Source organism: Carcharodon carcharias, chromosome 15 (assembly GCF_017639515.1).
Source record: "Carcharodon carcharias isolate sCarCar2 chromosome 15, sCarCar2.pri, whole genome shotgun sequence".
NCBI classification, from domain to species: Eukaryota; Metazoa; Chordata; class Chondrichthyes; order Lamniformes; family Lamnidae; genus Carcharodon; species Carcharodon carcharias.
The window spans coordinates 47,877,859-47,895,580 of NC_054481.1; the positions used below are offsets into that span (position 1 = coordinate 47,877,859).

At 40.4% G+C, this 17,722-nt stretch overlaps 2 protein-coding genes across 2 annotated transcripts in view; one reads left to right on the forward strand and one right to left on the reverse strand.

The window, feature by feature from the left end:
• LOC121287954 (uncharacterized protein C7orf50) overlaps positions 1 to 17,722 on the forward strand; it is a 345,582-nt gene that overhangs the window by 61,638 nt on the left and 266,222 nt on the right. The gene's annotated exons all lie outside the window — the stretch shown is intronic.
• gper1 (G protein-coupled estrogen receptor 1) lies at positions 5,322 to 6,899 on the reverse strand. Its single transcript, XM_041206107.1, has one exon. It carries the CDS (start codon positions 6,577 to 6,579, stop codon positions 5,503 to 5,505), a length of 1,077 nt encoding a protein of 358 aa, XP_041062041.1. The 5' UTR covers positions 6,580 to 6,899; the 3' UTR covers positions 5,322 to 5,502.

The following is a 17,722-nucleotide window of genomic DNA, read 5'->3' on the forward strand; positions in this document are numbered from 1 at the left end:
AAGTTTAACTAAAAGTGATGGATATGTCCCAACTCATGTGACAGGGGATATGTCAGGGAAATTTTATTTTTCTATTTTTAACATTTTTGAATTTGGCGCCGATCTCCCTGAGGCAGCACTTAGCCTCAGGGAGATGAGTGCGATCTTTTGTGTGCATGCACAAAAGAGCGCACTCTCGGCTGAGGGAATCCCCCCCCCCCGCCCGCACAGGGAGTGCATAGCACTTCCTGGTGGACGTCATGCTGGGCGGGCTTTAATTGGCCCGCCCACGTAAAATGGCAGCACGCCCCCGATTGGGGTGCTGATCGGAGGCACGCCTGCATGCGCCTGCTCCTGAACTCCACCCCCCCGTGACGAGTGGAAAATTCTGCCCCTGGTTGAATGAGATACAAGACTAGGTGTTAACTATTCTTGGATACCAGTGTACAGGAAAGATAGGAAAGAACGAAAAGAGGAAGGGGTGGTAATATTGATTAAGAAGAACATTGCAGTGCTGGAGAAAGAGGGTCACCCAGAGGGGCTCAAGACAGAATCTATTTGGCTAGAGCTCAGAAACAAAAAGATGTGCAGTTACATTGTTCATTGTAGTTTATAGGTCAACATCTAGTCGGAAGGATGTAGAGAAACGAATTTGCAAGGAAATTACAGAAAGGTATAGGCTAGTTATAATGAGGGACTTTAATTATCCAAATATACGCTGCGATAGTCGTAGTGTAAAGGGCAGAGAGAGGCAAGAGTTCCTCAAGTACAATCAGGAAAATTTTCTACAGCAGTATATTTCCAGTCCAACAAGGAAGGAGGCACTGCTAGAGCTGGTTCTTGGGAATGAGGTGGGCCAAGTGGATTAAGTGTCAGTAAAACATTTACGGGCATCGATCATTGTATCAGAACATTTAAGTTGACTATGGAAAAGGACAAAGAACAACCCAGAGTAAGAATAACTAACGGGAAAAACCAACTTCAGTGGGGTCAGAACAGATCTGGGCGGAATAAATTGGAGTCAAATAGTTAAGACACAATCAAGGTATATTCCCTCAAAAGGGAAAAAGGTAGGGCAAACATATCCAGAGCTCGCTGCATGACGAAAGGAGTAGAAATGAAGATAAAGAAGAAAAAGTATATTTATAATAGGTCAGATATAATAGAAAGTACAATGAGAACCAGGCTGAATTTAGAAGGTTCAGAGGGGAGTGTAAAAGCAAAGAGAGGATGAAAAGAGACTGGCAGCCAACATAAAATGGAATCCCAATGTTGTCTTTAAGTATATAAATTGTAAAAGGGTGGTCAAAGGAGGAGTAGGGTTGGTTAGGGACCGAAAAGGAGATTTACATTTGAGGGCAGAGGGCATAGCTGAGGTACCAAATGAATACTTTACATCTGCCTTTACCAAGGAAGAAGCTACTACCCAGTACACGGTGAAAGAGGAGGTAACTCAGACACTAGAAGCGTTTAAAATTGATGAGGTGGCATTGGATAGGCTGGCTGTGCTTAAAGTTGATAAGGCAGCGGGACTGCATGAGATACATCAAGCAGACTGAGGTAAGTGGGAATGGAAATCGTTGAGGCACTGGCCATAATTTTTCAATCTTCCTTAGACTCAGAGGTGGTGCCAGAAGACTGGAGAATTGCAAATGTCACACCCTAGTTCAAAAAAGGGTGTAAGATAAACCCAGCAACTACAGGCTAGCCAGTTTAACTTTGGTGTTGGGGAAACTTTTAGAAACAGTAATTCGGGACAAAATTAGTAGTCACATGGTTATGCGCATTAATTAAGGAAAGCAGGCTTGAATTTCTTAAGGGAAAGTCATGTTTAGCTAACTTGCTGGAGTGTTTTGATGAGGTAACAGAGGGGGTTGATGAGGGCAATGCTGTTGATATGGTGTGCATGGACTTCCAAAAGGCATTTTATACCATTCCACACAACAGACTTGTGAGCAAAGTTATACCTCAGAATAAAAGGGACAGTAGCAACTTGGATATGAAATTGACTAAGTGACAAGAAACGGAGGATTGTAGTTAATGAATGCTTTTCAGGCAGGTGGAAGATTTGTAGTGGAATTCCCCATGGGTCACTGTTGGGACCCTTGCTTTTCCTGATATATATTAATGACTTAGACCTTGGCATACAGAGCACAATTTCAAACATTTGCAGATGATATGAAACTTGGAAGCATTGTGAACTATGAGGAGGATAGTGTAGAACTTCAAAAGGACATAAACAAATGGAATGAGCATAAAATGGCAGATGAAGTTCAATGCAAAGAAATGTGAAGTGGTTCATTTTGGTAGGAAGAAAATTGAACTACAATATGAAACAAAGGGTACAATTTTAAAGGGTATGCAGGAGCAGAGGGTCCTGGGAGTTTGTGTACAAATCATAGAAAGTGGCAGGGCAGGTTGAGAGAGTGGATAATAAAGCACATAGTAGCCTAGGCTTTATTAATAGGGACATAGAGTACAAGAGCAAGGAGCTTATGTTCAACTTGTATAAGACATTAGTTCAGCCTCATCTGAAGTATTACGTCCAGTTCTGGGAAAGATGTGAAGGCATTAGAGATGGTGCAGAAAAGATTCACAAGAATGGCTCAAGTGATGAGGAACTTGAGTTTTTGAAGATACATCGGAGAAGTTAGGACTGTTTTCCTTGAAGAGAAGACTGAAAAGAGATTTGGTGGAGGTATTCAAAATATGTGAGGTCAGGACAGAGTAGATGGGGAGAAACTGTTCCTACTCATGAAAGGATCAAGAATGAGAGGACACATTTAAAGTAATTGGCAAAAGAAGTAAAAATGACATATATACAGCAAGTGATTAAGGTTTAGAATGCATTGCCCAAGAGTGTGGTTGAGGCAGGTTCATCAAGACATTCAAAAGGGAATTAGACTGTTTTCTGGAAAGGAAGGATGTGCAGGGTTACAGGGAGAAAGCAGGGAATGGTACAAGGTGAATTTGCTCATTCAGAGAGCCAGTGCAGACACGATGGGCTGAATCACCTCTTTCTGTGCTGTAACAATTCTGTGATGCAGCTTTGTATGTTTTAAGACTGCTGCCAAAACTACTTGAACACTGACGGAGACACGTGTAATTATCACGTTTTTCCTTTTCTAAATTAATCATCTGAAAATGTTGATATTCGTGTAATTTGAAAGGTTCAGTTGTTTTGCCACTTGAAAGCATTTTTATATTGTTAAGGAGAAATATGCAGGGGTCTAGGAAAAGAGCGAGGGAGTGGGTCTAATTTAATAATGGTAGGCCTAGTGGATGCCTTCTTTGCCGTGTCATTCTGTGTCACTGGAAGTTACAGTGATGCTTTTTTATGGCTTGCTCTGGCTGTACCTGTGTGTTGCATGTGTATTGTGCGTCACTCATGAATATCTCCAAACATTACACTTTGTAGGCTCACAAAATGTACTGTATCTGCACCTTAGAGAAAACTTGCTGTAAGCCGTAACATAAGGAAAAATTGTCATATTACAAGGATAAAGGATAGGTACCAATGATATTCTATTAATAACATAAGAAATAGGAGTTGGAGAAGACCATTTGGCCCTTTGTGCCATCCAATGAGATCAGGGGTGATCTTCTACCTCAATGCACTTCCTGCACTATTTCAACAGCATTAATCCCTTAGTACAGTGAAATCTATTGAGCTCTGTCTTGAATATATTTAATGACTGAGCATGCATAGCCTTCTGGGTGAAGAAATTTCTCACCTCAGTCCTAAGTGACTGATGCCTTATTCTGACATTATGACCCTGTGTCCTCAATTCCCAAGCTTGGAATTAAGAACACATTTTCTTTTATGATCTTGATATGATTACAAACTTTAAAAAAATATTTTGCAATGCAACCTGCATGGCATCCCCTTTTCATTATATTATCCCTTATGGTAATATTCTGCCTCCAGTTCCCTGTTCAAGCTGTAGTTCTCCCAGTTGCAGCAAGTTGTACATAGCCACAGCTGACAGCTTTAACTGCTCAATGGCTCACTTTCACCTATGCGTCAGAAAGTCATGGTTCAAGTTCCACTCCAGAGACTTGAGTACACAATCCAAAGGAGTGCTGCACTGTCAGAGGTTCAGTCTTTTGGTGGAGATACTAAACTGAATTGCCATCTGCCCTCTCAAGTGGACATTAAAGCCCCCATGGCACTATTTGAATAGAACAGGGGAGTTCTCTCCTGTGTTCTAATCAATATTTGTCCCTTATCCAACTTCACTAAAACCCATGAAAGCTAAAGCAAAAGCTGATGCTGGAAATCTGAAATAAAAACAAAAGAAGCTGGAAACACTCAAGTTAGGCTGCATCTGTTGATGGCGAAACAAAGTTAACATTTTAGGTCGATGACATTTCTTGTCTGTTTTTATTTCTCCAGAAGAAATGATTTGGTCATTTGACACATTGCTGTTTGTGGGAGCTTGCATGATGCAAATAGACTGCTGGGTTTCCTTCATTGTACCAGTGACAACTTCAAATCACTTGCTGTAGAAGCACAGAGGTTGTGAAAGGTGCCATATAAGTTTAATTCCTTTCCTTCTCTCTCTTTATATTTCTCTCCCTCCATGCTTTTTCTCTCTTGTGTTGTCTCCCACTTTCTCCCTTTTGGCCTTTTTTTCCTCTCTGTCTTTCTATCTCTCTTAATTACTCACTCTCTTCTCGAATTTTACAGCCAAACACGTTTTGAACAACCCAATTAGCTTTGACTCTACCCTGCCTGGGAGGTTACTCCAAAATTGAATATTTTCATTCTCCCTAGTATTTGCTATAAATGTTACTTTCAGTAATTTCCATCCATGAACTCCACAGGGCTATTTTGAAGTGATGTTATGTTGGTGTTGCTAGGACTATAGGTTGCTGTTAAACTGGAGCACCTTATCTTGATCACATTTATGTGACTGATGATGCAATGAATTTATCATCTGCACCCAGACATTTTTACTGCCTCCAGGGTTTTCTGTGCCAAGCTGTGATGCCTGGTCAGCACATTTTAAACTTTCAGAAAGCTAAACATACAGTCAAACTTACTTTGTATCTTGGTAATTAATCTGGAATGAACACATTTAAGTTAAAGTAGAATTGTTTTACAAACATTTAGAATTTAATAAAATTTTAGAGTCTTACACTCTTTTTATTTTCCTCCAATTTAGGAAAGGATTTATTTTGTGGACCTTTAATATCTTTATTAAATATAATTATGCTTTTAACTACAAGCCTCAAGTAGTCACATAAACAACTGCTAGTTGATAGTTCCCATATAAGTAAACAGCATGGTGACTGTGACTAATGTAGCAAGAGGTTCCTGCCATCTACATCCCAAACTTGTTTGGCCAACTTCCTCCTTTAGTAATTATTCTGGAGTTGTGCTTAGACAACTAACTTCGAAGTTGACGGCTCTGGAAACTTTGCTTTCACCTCACTGGCCAAATTACAAATCATAACCAAAGAAAGTCAAATGTGATTTGGGCCTCCTCTTAATTACTTGGCTTATAGTGATTTCATCAGCTACGCAAAAGATTCCTCTGCGGTTACAGGAATGTTCCAGTTCAAAGTGTTGTTACAAAGCCGGTAAACTGTGGATACACTTGCTTTCCTTTTCATGTACAGGCGGAGCTTGTCTCGGAATGTTTCCCCAAGAAAGCTGTAAATAATGGGATTCAGACAACTATTAGAAAAAGCAGCCAGGTTAACAATATGACGTGTAAGTGGATAATAGTGTCCCATTGATTCCTTGAGGGAAACTGATGAATCCTTTGTGCCTTGTAGGAGCTGAAGGCTGATGAAAACATTTTCAGGTAACCAACATATGAAGAAAACCAGAACAACCACAACAATCATGCGAAGGGCCTTCTGACGCCTTGGCCAAAGGCGGTTGTGTTTCTGGGCATTTGTGAGAATCCGTACAATCAGCGAGTAGCAGAGTCCAATGATGAAGAATGGCATGACAAACCCAAGAGTGACTTCCAACCATTGGATCTCTGTAACATCTGCAAAGCAAAAGTGAACTTCCCCTGTGTGGTGGGCCTGTACCACAGCAAAAGGCATCATTGCAGCCAGGATGGATGTCAACCAGATCAGGCCACAGCTCCATTTTGCATGCTGCAGAGTCCGGAGTGTGCCGGACTTCATTGATTGTGCCAGGGCAAGGTACCGGTCAAAGCTCATCCATGTGAGAAAGAAGATGCTGCTGTACATGTTGATCTGCAGGAAGAGAGACATGAAGGTGCACAGAATGGCTATGTCATAGTACTTGTCATTGAGGTTGAAGACCTCAATGAGGGAATCTGCTACAAGGATCAGATCAGCTACAGCAAGGTTTACAAAATAGAGATCCGGGATCGTCATTTTCTTATGATCATTCAAGTTTACAACCAGGATTAACCCATTCCCAATGAAGCCTATGGGAAATAGAAAAATTGTGTACAAGCAAGATAGAAAGAGGCTGATGTTATAAAAATGGCTGTCCCTTTGATTTTCAGTGATGTAGCCACAGCTAAAGGTTTCATTACAGTAGCTTGATTCATTCAGTTCACTTTCATTGGAAAATAATAATATTCGTGATACCAGGTGCACTTCCATCATGAAAGGCAGTGATGAATTTTGAAAGATTATGTATTGAATGATTTATAAATAGTGCTTTGGTGTTTTCAGTATTTACATTTGTCTGTATTGATGCATTCAATCAATTTGTCCTAATGTTATCAAAAGTGCATCTGCCATACTTTATAGTAGCGTGCTTTATATGCTATTTGGAGAATCCAGTGGGACACACACTTGGTCCCTGCAGTTGCATTATGGTTCTGGTCAATACATGTAGTTTTACTCATCTCCAGTTCAAAGTGCCTCTCCCTGACCTTCATTCAGATGTGCTTAATGGTTTGTTGATGTATGTTGTGGAAAATTGAGACATTGATATGGGAAAGCCCTGTGTGCCTGTTCGTGCAGTCTATCCTTTGGCCGCTGACCACAGTTCTTAATAGTCAAGACCAAGCATTTGGGCTGCCAAGTCAAAAAGTCAGGCCAGATACATGCATTTGTCTATAATGGTCAGGTTCCAACAGCAGGTATGGGTGTTTGGTTAAGCATTGCGTTGACTACCGTATCTCACTTATTTGGTGATCTCCTGGAAAGAGCTGAAACTTTTCCACTCTTGTGTTTATTGGCCGTCGGTTGAGAGCTGGCTAGAAAATCCAATTGGGACATAGAATCCAAGTGAGCATCCTGCAGTTAATGGAAAAGTGGGGGAGAAAAGTAAATATGAATCAACATATCTTGTACACACAATAGGACAATTCCTCATCTAAGTGAAATACTGTAATACGGAGTTGAAAACCTTTTTCCAATTAATTGAAGATGACGCATTCATCTAGACACTTGGTAAAAACATTCTGTCCAATTGTATTAGCAAACTGTACGAATGATGATGTACCTTTCTTAGTCCTGTACTTTCATGAGAAACAAAATTCAGACACTGTGATATGTATAACAAAGGAATTTCAAGCAAGTCTGAACTTAATACTGAAATACGCTGCTGTGTCTCCAACAAAACCCCATCCATATAACTCGTATTAGATGGGTATCACTTGGAACTTTTATGTAAAGAAAGAAAGTTAATCAATGTTTACTATAAATGTCAATTTGATAGACAGTAACTTTTTTCTGTTTAGCATTTAAGCTGTGGTGTAATCTCTGCATACACAATTTTAACACTAATGCTGTGTTTGTAAGCATCATTGCAGCACAATTATGTTTGTATCTGTCATTTGTGTTAGAGACTCCTCTTAGTTCTGAAGGAGAATATCAGTATAGAGCTGAAAATTAGCTTTTTGAAATTCGGAGTTTTAAGCTAATTACTATCCTGGGTACACTTGCGACACTGCTGCACGTGCTGAGTGCTGTTAGTGTGAAGGGAAAGAATATCATTAGCTTTCTGTCATCATGTCATGCTGCATTGCATTATTTTAGTGTTTTACATTGTGAAAAGTTTTCTCCACGATTTTCCATCTGTTCTATTCCATTAGAAGGAGCAGTTTTTTCTTTCAGACATCGCATGATAGAATTGTGAATTTTCCATAACAGTGTAATTTCTGGTAAATTTCCACAGTAACTTGTTATTCTTGATACAGCGCTATCAATATAGCACAAAGTTTTGACAATGTAACTGATGATGTGCTGCAGGTTTTAACTTAAAGAAGACAAATCATATCTTAACACATCTGAGCTTCCTGTCATAGGCAGTGGAATGTTTAACACTAACTCGAATAGGAAGTAAAAGTGCAGAGTATGTGGGATTGTCTTTTTTTTAACCAAAGTTATTGTACATGCGCATCGTAATTTTGCATCACTTGTAAAAGTGACATGAGGGCCATAGAGGAGTTGCTGCAGGATTTCATATGGCCTGCATCAACTGGAGAATTTGACAACAGTTCTGAGGGCAGGAGGGATTTCCTCAGGATTGCACAGATTGATCGTAATATCACTCTTAAGTTATTCACAACTTTTTATGAAAAAAATTACTGTTTAGTTGTTGGCTGCCCTTGTGCCAATCTAACTGAAAGCTGCAAGTTCTACAAAATTGTTTCTTTTGAGAAATTATTTTGGAGAAGTCTCATTTTTAAAATGTATCCGTGAGTTATAATTAGCAAAAAGTTCAACTTACACTGGTGAGCTTAAGGGGTTTATTTAAAAGATTTTTATTTCTGACTGCCATTAAATGATGTTTTTCTCAGCTTTCCTGCCAAAGTTATTGTTTTATCGCACATTTTTAAATCTTTAGTTATTTTTGGTGCAGGAGCGTTAATTTACCAACTTTATGAAGAGTCACCAAGTGGGTGTTTAGACATTCAATTCCATTACGTGAAATACTCTTGCATTTTTGAAAGTAATACAGTCATGATTTTATAACTGTTGCATTGGACCCCTCCCTACCCCTACAATCTCTTCTAGCCCTATAAACCTCCTGAGATCTCTGTGTTTCTCCAAATCTGGCCTTTTATGCATTCCCACCTTACAGCACCACCACTGGTAGCCACACTTTCAGTTATCTAAGCCTCAAACTCTGGAACTCCTTCTGTAGTCTCCTACCACTCTATTGACCTCTAGAACACTCTGTTAAACCTGTATCTATGCCCAAGCTTTTGGTCACCTGACTTAACGTCTCCTGTCTTTGACTCAAGAGTTTTTAAAATCGACTAAGGCTCCCATGAAGCACCTTGGGTCAGTTAACTATATTAAGGATGCTATATAGGTCAGGTTGTTGTGTTGAAAAGGTGAAAAATTACTGCTTTTCACAATGGTATGTTTTTAAGAATTTTCTTTGTCACTTTTTCAGTACCCAAAGTGCTTTCCAAACAATGATTTATTTTTGAAGTACAGTCACTGTGATGTAACCGACTGATGAAGGAAACCAGAACAGCTACAAAAATCAACCAAAGGGGCTTCTGACACCTGACCCAAAGGCCATTGCGTTTTTGTGTTTTCATGAATCCAGACAATCACTGATTTGCTATGCAACCTGAAAAAAAAGGTAAAAAAAATACAAGACTATAAGAACAGAGCAATGAACTAATTGAATATCGATTTCCAAGAGCCAGCACAGCTACAAAAGGTCAAATGACCTCCATTTGTGCTGTATCACTCCACGATCAAGATGATATTCAATTTATATTTGACTAAGTTTTAAGAGCTGTTCCCTTAGCTCCATTCCACTGCACTTTCAAATTTTTCATATTTATCCACTTCTCTTTTTAAATCTATTGTGGATCCTGCCACCAACATGGTTTCTAGTTTAATCCCAAGCATAGAAAAATTCTTCTGACCTCTCACTTTGTTCCTTTTGGTGATCTTAACTCGATGCACTCCAGTTGTTTAATCACTGATGAAAATTGTTTGATTTATCCTATCAAAGCTCTTCCTAATTTTGAAGACCCCATCAGATCTTAACCCTTTGCTCTACTGAAGCGAGTAGTGAGTTAGAGGAGTGATTCACACCTGTTGACTTGCACTCTGGCCAGGGGGATAAGCCATCATGAAAGCAGGAGTTAAAGGAAAAGAAAATGACCAAAAATGCACGAGGTAAATAGATGACTTTCTTTGGACAATGAGAAGAAGAAAATGGTTGTTTACATCACTGACAAAAGTCTTTGTTGAGCTCAGCAAATGAATCCTAGTCTGTATAAAATAAAAGTGACTTTATGAGGCTCGGGTCACATTTTCACCTGCATATTATTACCAGATGACATCACGAGTCCTGATCAGAATTGAGATAATTGGGTCATATTCCCTTTACTCGCCCGCCAATCATTGCTGTAAGCAACTGGGATTGATTTTTACAAACACTTTGTATTGTTATTATTCTCCACACACTGCATTTGCTGGAGGACTTATCATTTTGTATATGCCCTGCTGCCCTGCCAAGTTATTGGTAGGTACAGTTGTACAACACTGAGTACTTCCAATGAGGTCATTGGACCCAGCACCAAGAACAGGGATTGGTTTGATGAAAATTACAAGGAAATTAAAATTGGCTAGCAATAAAAAGATAAGCTCATCAGGCTCAGCCGGCCCAGTTAGCTAGCCAAGAGGAAAAAAGCAGCCTATTGTCAAGCATGCAGCACCCTTCAACACAAACTAAGGAATATCCAAAATGACTGGTGAATCACATGTGGGAATAACTCAACTGTACGCTGATACTGGTGACATAAGCTTCTATGAAACACTAAAAGCTGTCAATGGACCATCATATCAAATTCAAAACCCACTGAGTGGCACCAATGGCAAGACACTACACATCGACAAGGAGTCGGTCCTGGATTGCTAGTTGGAGCACCTTGAAACACCCTTCAGCACCAAGTGCACAGTGCATGATACTGCCATCAACTGCATCCAACAACAGCCAGTCAAAAAAGAACTAAATGAAAACCCAACTCAGGAGGAAACTGACTGCTGTATGAACATACATACGTATTAGGAGCAGGATAGGCCACTTGGCCCCTTGAACATGCTCCACCATTTAATAAGATCATAGCTGATCTGATTGTAACTTCAACTCCACATTCCCGCCTACCTCTGATAACCTTTCACCCCCTTGCTTATCAAGAATCTATCTAGCTTGGCCTTAATAATATTGAAAGACTCTGCTTCCACTGCCTTTTGAGGGAAAGAGTTCCAAAGACTCCTGACCCTCAGAGAAAAGAAACTCTCCTCACCTCTGTCTTAAATGACTGACCCCTTATTTTTAAAAAGTGACCTGTAGTTCCAGGTTCTCCCACAAGAGGAAACATCCTCTCCGCAATCACCCTGTCGAGACGCCCCAGGGCCTTAAGAATTTCAATCAAGTCGCTTCTTACTCTTCTAAACTCCAATGGATACAAGCCTAGCCTGTCCATCCTTTCCTCATAGTCTAGTAAACCTTCTCTGCACTGCTTCTAACGCATTAACTTCCTTCTTTAAATAAGGAGTCCAGTACTGTACACCAGGCTTGTCCAACCCTTTTGCTTTTGGGGGAGGACCACATTTTCAACTTTTTCTCCCACAAGAGGCCAATGAGCAAATTTTGGAAAGAGGTTTGACACAACTTTAAACTGAATTTTTATAAAAAGTTGATGTGTTAAGAAAATAAACAATTGCTGCGTAAAAATAAAGCAATGTCATAACAATAAATTGTTATTTATACATGCTCCCACTCCCATGCGTACCCCTGCCCCCACAAACACCAGTCAGCCTCTTCCCCCACCTGCCTTGGACCAGAAGCACTGCAGTGTCTTACTCACAGGACACACAGTCCATCTCTCCCCACTGGGGTCCCCACACTCTGCTGCCCTGATCCCTGGATCCCGGCACACTGCTCCCCGCTCTGTGGGTCCCGGCAATCTATTGCCCTGGGCCCTGAACTCTCCGTTGCTGCTGCTCACTGCTCCTCCAATCACAGATTTTTTTCTGTCCCACATTTGCTGCTGATAGGCTCACTAATGAATCACTGAATCACTACGGTGTAGAAGGTGGCCATTTGGTCCATCATGTCTGCACCGGCTCTCTGAGCATTTTAACTTAGTACCAATACTCTGCCTTTTCCCTGTAACCCTGCACATTGTTTCTATTTAGATAATCATCCAATGCTTTCTTGAATGCCTCAATTGAAACTGCCTCCACCACACCCCCAGGCAGTGCATTCCAAACCCTAACCATTGTTGTGTGAAAAGATTTTTCTCTCCTCACATTTTGCTTCTTTTGCAAGGCATTTTAAAACTTCTGTTTAAGAGCAGGAACAGTTTCTCCCTATCTAATCTGTCCAGGCCCCTCATTGTTTTGAAAACTTCTATCAAGTCTCCTCTCAGCCGCCTTCTTTCCAAGGAAAACAGTCCTAACTTCTCCAATCTATCCTCATAGCTGAAGTTTCTCATCCTTGGAACCATCCCCGTAAACCTTTTCTGCATTCATTCCAATGCGTTCACATCCTTTCTATAGTGTGGTGCCCAGAACTGTACACAATACTCCAGCTGAGGTCTAACCAGTATTTTATATAAGTTCATCATAACCTCCCTGCTCTTGTACTCCTATGTTCCTATTAATAAAGCCTAGAATACTGTCTGCAATCAGACCTGCAACATATAACAACATGTTTTTCTGAGATGGTACAACTCTTCAGGCTAAAAATTAGTTTAAAGAAAACTGAAGTCCTGTATCAGCTTGGAGCCCAAGAAGATTATAGACCACCAAGCATTGTTATTGAAGGAACTGAGCTGAATGCCATCCAACAACTTACCTATTTGAAGTGTGCCATCTCTTTTGATGCCACCACAGAGAAGGAAGTGGACTTTTGGCTTTCAGAAGCAAGGTCAGAAGTGGGGATGTTCACTGATGACAATATTCAGCACCATTCATGACTCCTTAGATACTGAAGTAGTCCATGTCCAAGTGCAGCAAATCTGGACAATATCCAGCCTTGAGCTGACAAGTGGCAAGTAACATTTGTGCCACACAAGCGTCAGGCAATGACCATCTCCAACAAGAGAGAATTCAACCATTGCCCCTTGATGTTCAGTGGCATTACCATCACTGAATCCCTCACGTTCAACATCCTGGGGAGGGTTACCATTGACCAGAAACTGAACTGGACTAGCCAAATAAATACTGTGGCTACAAGAGCAGGCCCAGAGGCTAGGAATCCTGCGATGAGTAACTCAAGTCCTGACTCCCCAAAGCCTGTCCATCATCTACAAGGCACAAGTCAGGAGTGTGATGGAATACTCCCCACTTTCCTGGATGAGTGCAGCTCCCACAGCACTCGAGAAGCTTGACACTATCCAGGACAAAGCAGCCCACTGGATTGGCACCACATCCACAAACATTTACTCCTTTCAGCACCGATACATAGTAGAAGCAGCGTGTACCATCTACAAGATACACTGCAGGAATTCACCAACACTTCTTAGACAGCATCTTCCAAACCCACGGCCACTAGCATCTAAAAGGACAAGAGCAGTAGCTAGAGGGGAATATCACCACCTAGAACTTCCCCCCCAAGTCACTCACCATCCTGACTTGGAAATATATTGCCGCTTCTTCACTGTTGCTGGGTCAAAATCCTGGAACTTCCTCCCTAACAGCACTCTGGGTGTACCTACAGCACATGGACTGCAGTGGTTCAAGAAGACAGCTCACCATCACCTTCTCGAGGGCAACTAGGGATAGGTAATAAATGTTGGCCCAATCAATGAAGCCCACATCCCATGAATGAATAAAAACCTAAAATCAGACTCTAATCTGTAACCTGAGGCCTGTGTGCGGAAGCTATTATGGTTCCAGGAAACCAGGAAAATGCTTCCACTTTTGTGAGATCTGGCAACTGCGCATCTTAAATATAGAATAGTCACCAATAAATCCAAAGGCAAATTCAGGAGAATCACCTTTACACAGCAAGAGGTAAGAAAGTTATATGGATCTTAATAGCCATAGTTTTGCTGGCAGATGCAGTGGCCAAATTCTGGTCAATGAGGGCAAGTTAGGGGAGGAAGGTTAATATACTGCATGAAAATTACCTAGTGTTAAAATGTCAAGCTTTACAGTATGATGGTAATTGTAGATGGGCTTAAAAGTGCGACATTGCGATACATTTTTCATCTGCTTTATCCATAAAGTAGTAATCTCTTTCATATCAGAAGACTGCTACCTACTTTACAATACTAAATTCAAATTAAGTAAAAAGAAAGACTTGCACTTTTATAGTGCTTTTCATGACAGTACAAAACTCTTTATAGTCAATTAAGTACTTTCCAAATGTAGTTACTGTTGTAATGTAGGAAATACAGCTGTCAATTTGCACACAGCAAGCTCCACAAACGTCAGTGACCAGATAATCTGTTTTTTGTTGGCTGAGAGATAAATATTGGCCAGGAAAATGGGAGTGCTTTTAAAATGGGACAGGTGTTGGGGCGGGGAGCAATATCATATCACTGTCCACTGTTATCAAACTTCTTTCCAAGTTCCACATTTGAATCAAGATACTCTGATGATTAGAAAATGAAATGGTAACGATAACTATGTATTTCTAGCTGATGTTTTGGTTTGATACGCTTGGTTGGCAGATCCCAATCACTTCAGATGATAGAGACACAAGATTGCGTTATGATTTACAACAGGATGCAACTGTCAATCAGAAGCAGGAGTCTTGGCCATTTCCTTTTAATCCCCTCTCCTCTTCAACCATAGGTGTCAGCCATGACTCAGTGGACAGCTCTGAATTAGAGGCTGTGGATTTAAGCCTTTCAGAGACTTCAGCATGTAATCTAGGCTGTCGTACCAGTGCAGTATTGATGAGAAAACTGCACTGTCTCGGAGGTGCCTCTTTCAGATGGGATGTTAAGCTGAGGCACCATCAGCCTTCTTGAGTGAGCATAAAAGATCTCATGGTACTACATGAAGGAGGGCAGGGGAGTTCTCCCAAGTATCCTGGACAATATTTATCCCCTGACCAACATCACCAAAAACTAAAAAACACATAACCTGGTCATTATCGTGTTGCTGTTTGTGAGAGCTTGCTGTGTATAAATTGACTGGCATGCTTCCTAAATTATAAAAGTACTTTATTGGCTGTAAAGTGCTTTGGGGTCTTCTGAGGCCATAAGTAAATACAAGCTCTTTCTTTCTGGAGCACTCTGGCCAATAGTAGCGCCATTGTCCTGGCTGAGTTTAAGGGTCAGAATCAGACCTGGAATTTTTAAATTCACTCATGGGATTTGTGCATCGCTGGCTAGGCCAGCATTTTTCGCCCACCCCTAATTGCCCTTGCGATGGTGGTGGTGAGCCGCTGCCTTGAACCGCTGCAGTCTATTTGGTGTAGTTATACCCACAGTGCTGTTTGGGAAGATCCTGGAACTCCCTCCCTGTGTATATAGTTACTGGGGAGCTATTCTGGTCCTCTGTAAACCTGATTTTTATCAAACACTTACTGCTGCGTAAACTGTCATACAGTACATCAAATCAATGTGTGCTTGGTCTGAAAATCATCAAATTGCTATTTTTAACAAATTGTTATGGTGCCTTCCTTTCCTGTTTGTAATCCCAGTCCAACATGTATTGTAATGATTTTTTTAAACACTTATAGTCTCTGGTGATTCTAATGCTTATATCAAATTGAAGCATGTCAGTACTGGAGAAATAAAACATTTTTCTTTTTACACTTTGAGTACCCAATCAGTATGGCGTACTCCTAGACCAGGCCTAATTAAATGATTTGATGTTGCATCAATAATGTATCTCAGTCTAGTCGTCTTGAGAGTACCATCTTGCTGTCAAAGGACATTTGTACTGTGGGCTCCAGTCCACAAGACGCTAGTTTGAGTTCTTTCCCAACTCTTTTCATTTTGTATTAAGTAGAAGAACACATTCATCCCATCAATTTAAGTCAATTTTGATACTGGGTCACAAAAGTTAAAAGGACAGGTGGTGCTCTACTCACATTTGCTATACTTTTCTCAAATTTTGATTCTCCGCAGTGACAACTGTTTCGGAAAGAGACTTCTTGTTTATTTAAGTGTCCTCTCGGCTTCTCCCACCCTGCAGCCCAGGGCCGCTGGAGTCAACTGCAGCCTCCTTACTGTCACTCTGGCCGAGAATTACTGAGTCAATGCATATCAGCAATGGTGCCACTGCCCCAGTATCACATCTGTTGCTGTGTGCACACGCACAAATTTTAATTGCTGGAAGTTGGATTGGAAACATATTTCATATAAGATTATAGATAAGATGGTCTGAATGTTGTGGGATGTTTTATTTCCTTAAGTACTACTTTGGTATAATTGGAGAAGTGCAGACTGTGTAACACAGCAAGTTTTTATAAAAATGTAAGTGTTTAATTAAAGAAAGGAACCTTGTTTATTTAATAAGGCTAGATAATTGTTAATCACATTAAGCATACCCAATCAGCAGCCTGGAATTGATGGTGTGGATTGAAAGATTTATATGCCCTTTCAAATCTTAACTATCTACAAATCAATGCAAAGGTGTGCTCCTGTGTAATAAAAGCTAAATACTGCGAATGCTGGAGATCTGAAATAAAAACAAGAAATGTTGAAAAACCTCAGCAGGTCTGGCAGCATCTGTGGAGAGCGAATCAGAGTTAATGTTTTAACTCCAATATGACTTCTTCGGTTGTGCTTCTGTGTATTGTGTGTTACACGTTAAGTAGCAGGATAAATGCCAAACATATAAGCATAGGTGTTTAATGAGACCTTTTCCCACACAGTTGCTATTTACTTTTCTGGAACTAGCATGAAAACTTATGAAATTAAAAAGTATAGAGTTGTGCTATATTTACAAAGTGACAGTGATTACACCTCAAAAGTAATTCATTTGTATGTGAGGTGCTTTGCGATGTGCAAGGTGCTTTTTAAAATACAACTTTTGTTCATTTTATTATTTCTTTGCTTTTCTTGAGCCTTTAGTGGCTTCTGTTGTGAATGGGATCTCTAGGGATCCCACCTCAATTGTTCCTAGAGAATAATTCTAATTTGCAAATGAGCTGCAGATTATCCCTTTTATTTAAAGGTACAATATAAGCATAAATTGTTACTGGGTTCCCTAAAGTTAGTGCCTCAGAGTACTGAAGCAACTTTAAAACGTAGCTAATGTGTCTTATCATTTACCTTTTTCAGAATCCACTGAAGTTTCACTTCAGCTTAAACAGATGATGTGGTCATTATCACGTTGCTGATTGTGGGACCTTGCTGTGAGCAATTTACCTGCTATGTTTCCTACATTACAATAGTGACTACTCTTCAAAAGTCCTTCATTGGCTATCAAGTGCTTTGAGGCATCTTGAGATGATGAAGAGTGCTGTATAAATGCAACTCATTCTTCTAACACCTTGTTTTTGATTGTGGGGTTGTGGAGGAGGTGGTATGGTGCAGGGGAAAATAAGTTGGAGACATATTGAATATCATATGCCAGTGGGAATCTGCCAGTTTGTTTTGCTTCCCTTTCAGAGGAACAGTGATATTATTGGGAAGAACCTACCTATGTTATTTCAAAACAAAAACAGAATTACCTGGAAAAACTCAGCAGGTCTGGCAGCATCGGCGAAGAAGAAAAGAGTTGATGTTTCCAGTCCTCATGACCCTTCGACAGGTCATGAGGAATCGAAACATCAACTCTTTTCTTCTCCGCCGATGCTGCCAGACCTGCTGAGTTTTTCCAGGTAATTCTGTTTTTGTTTTGGATTTCCAGC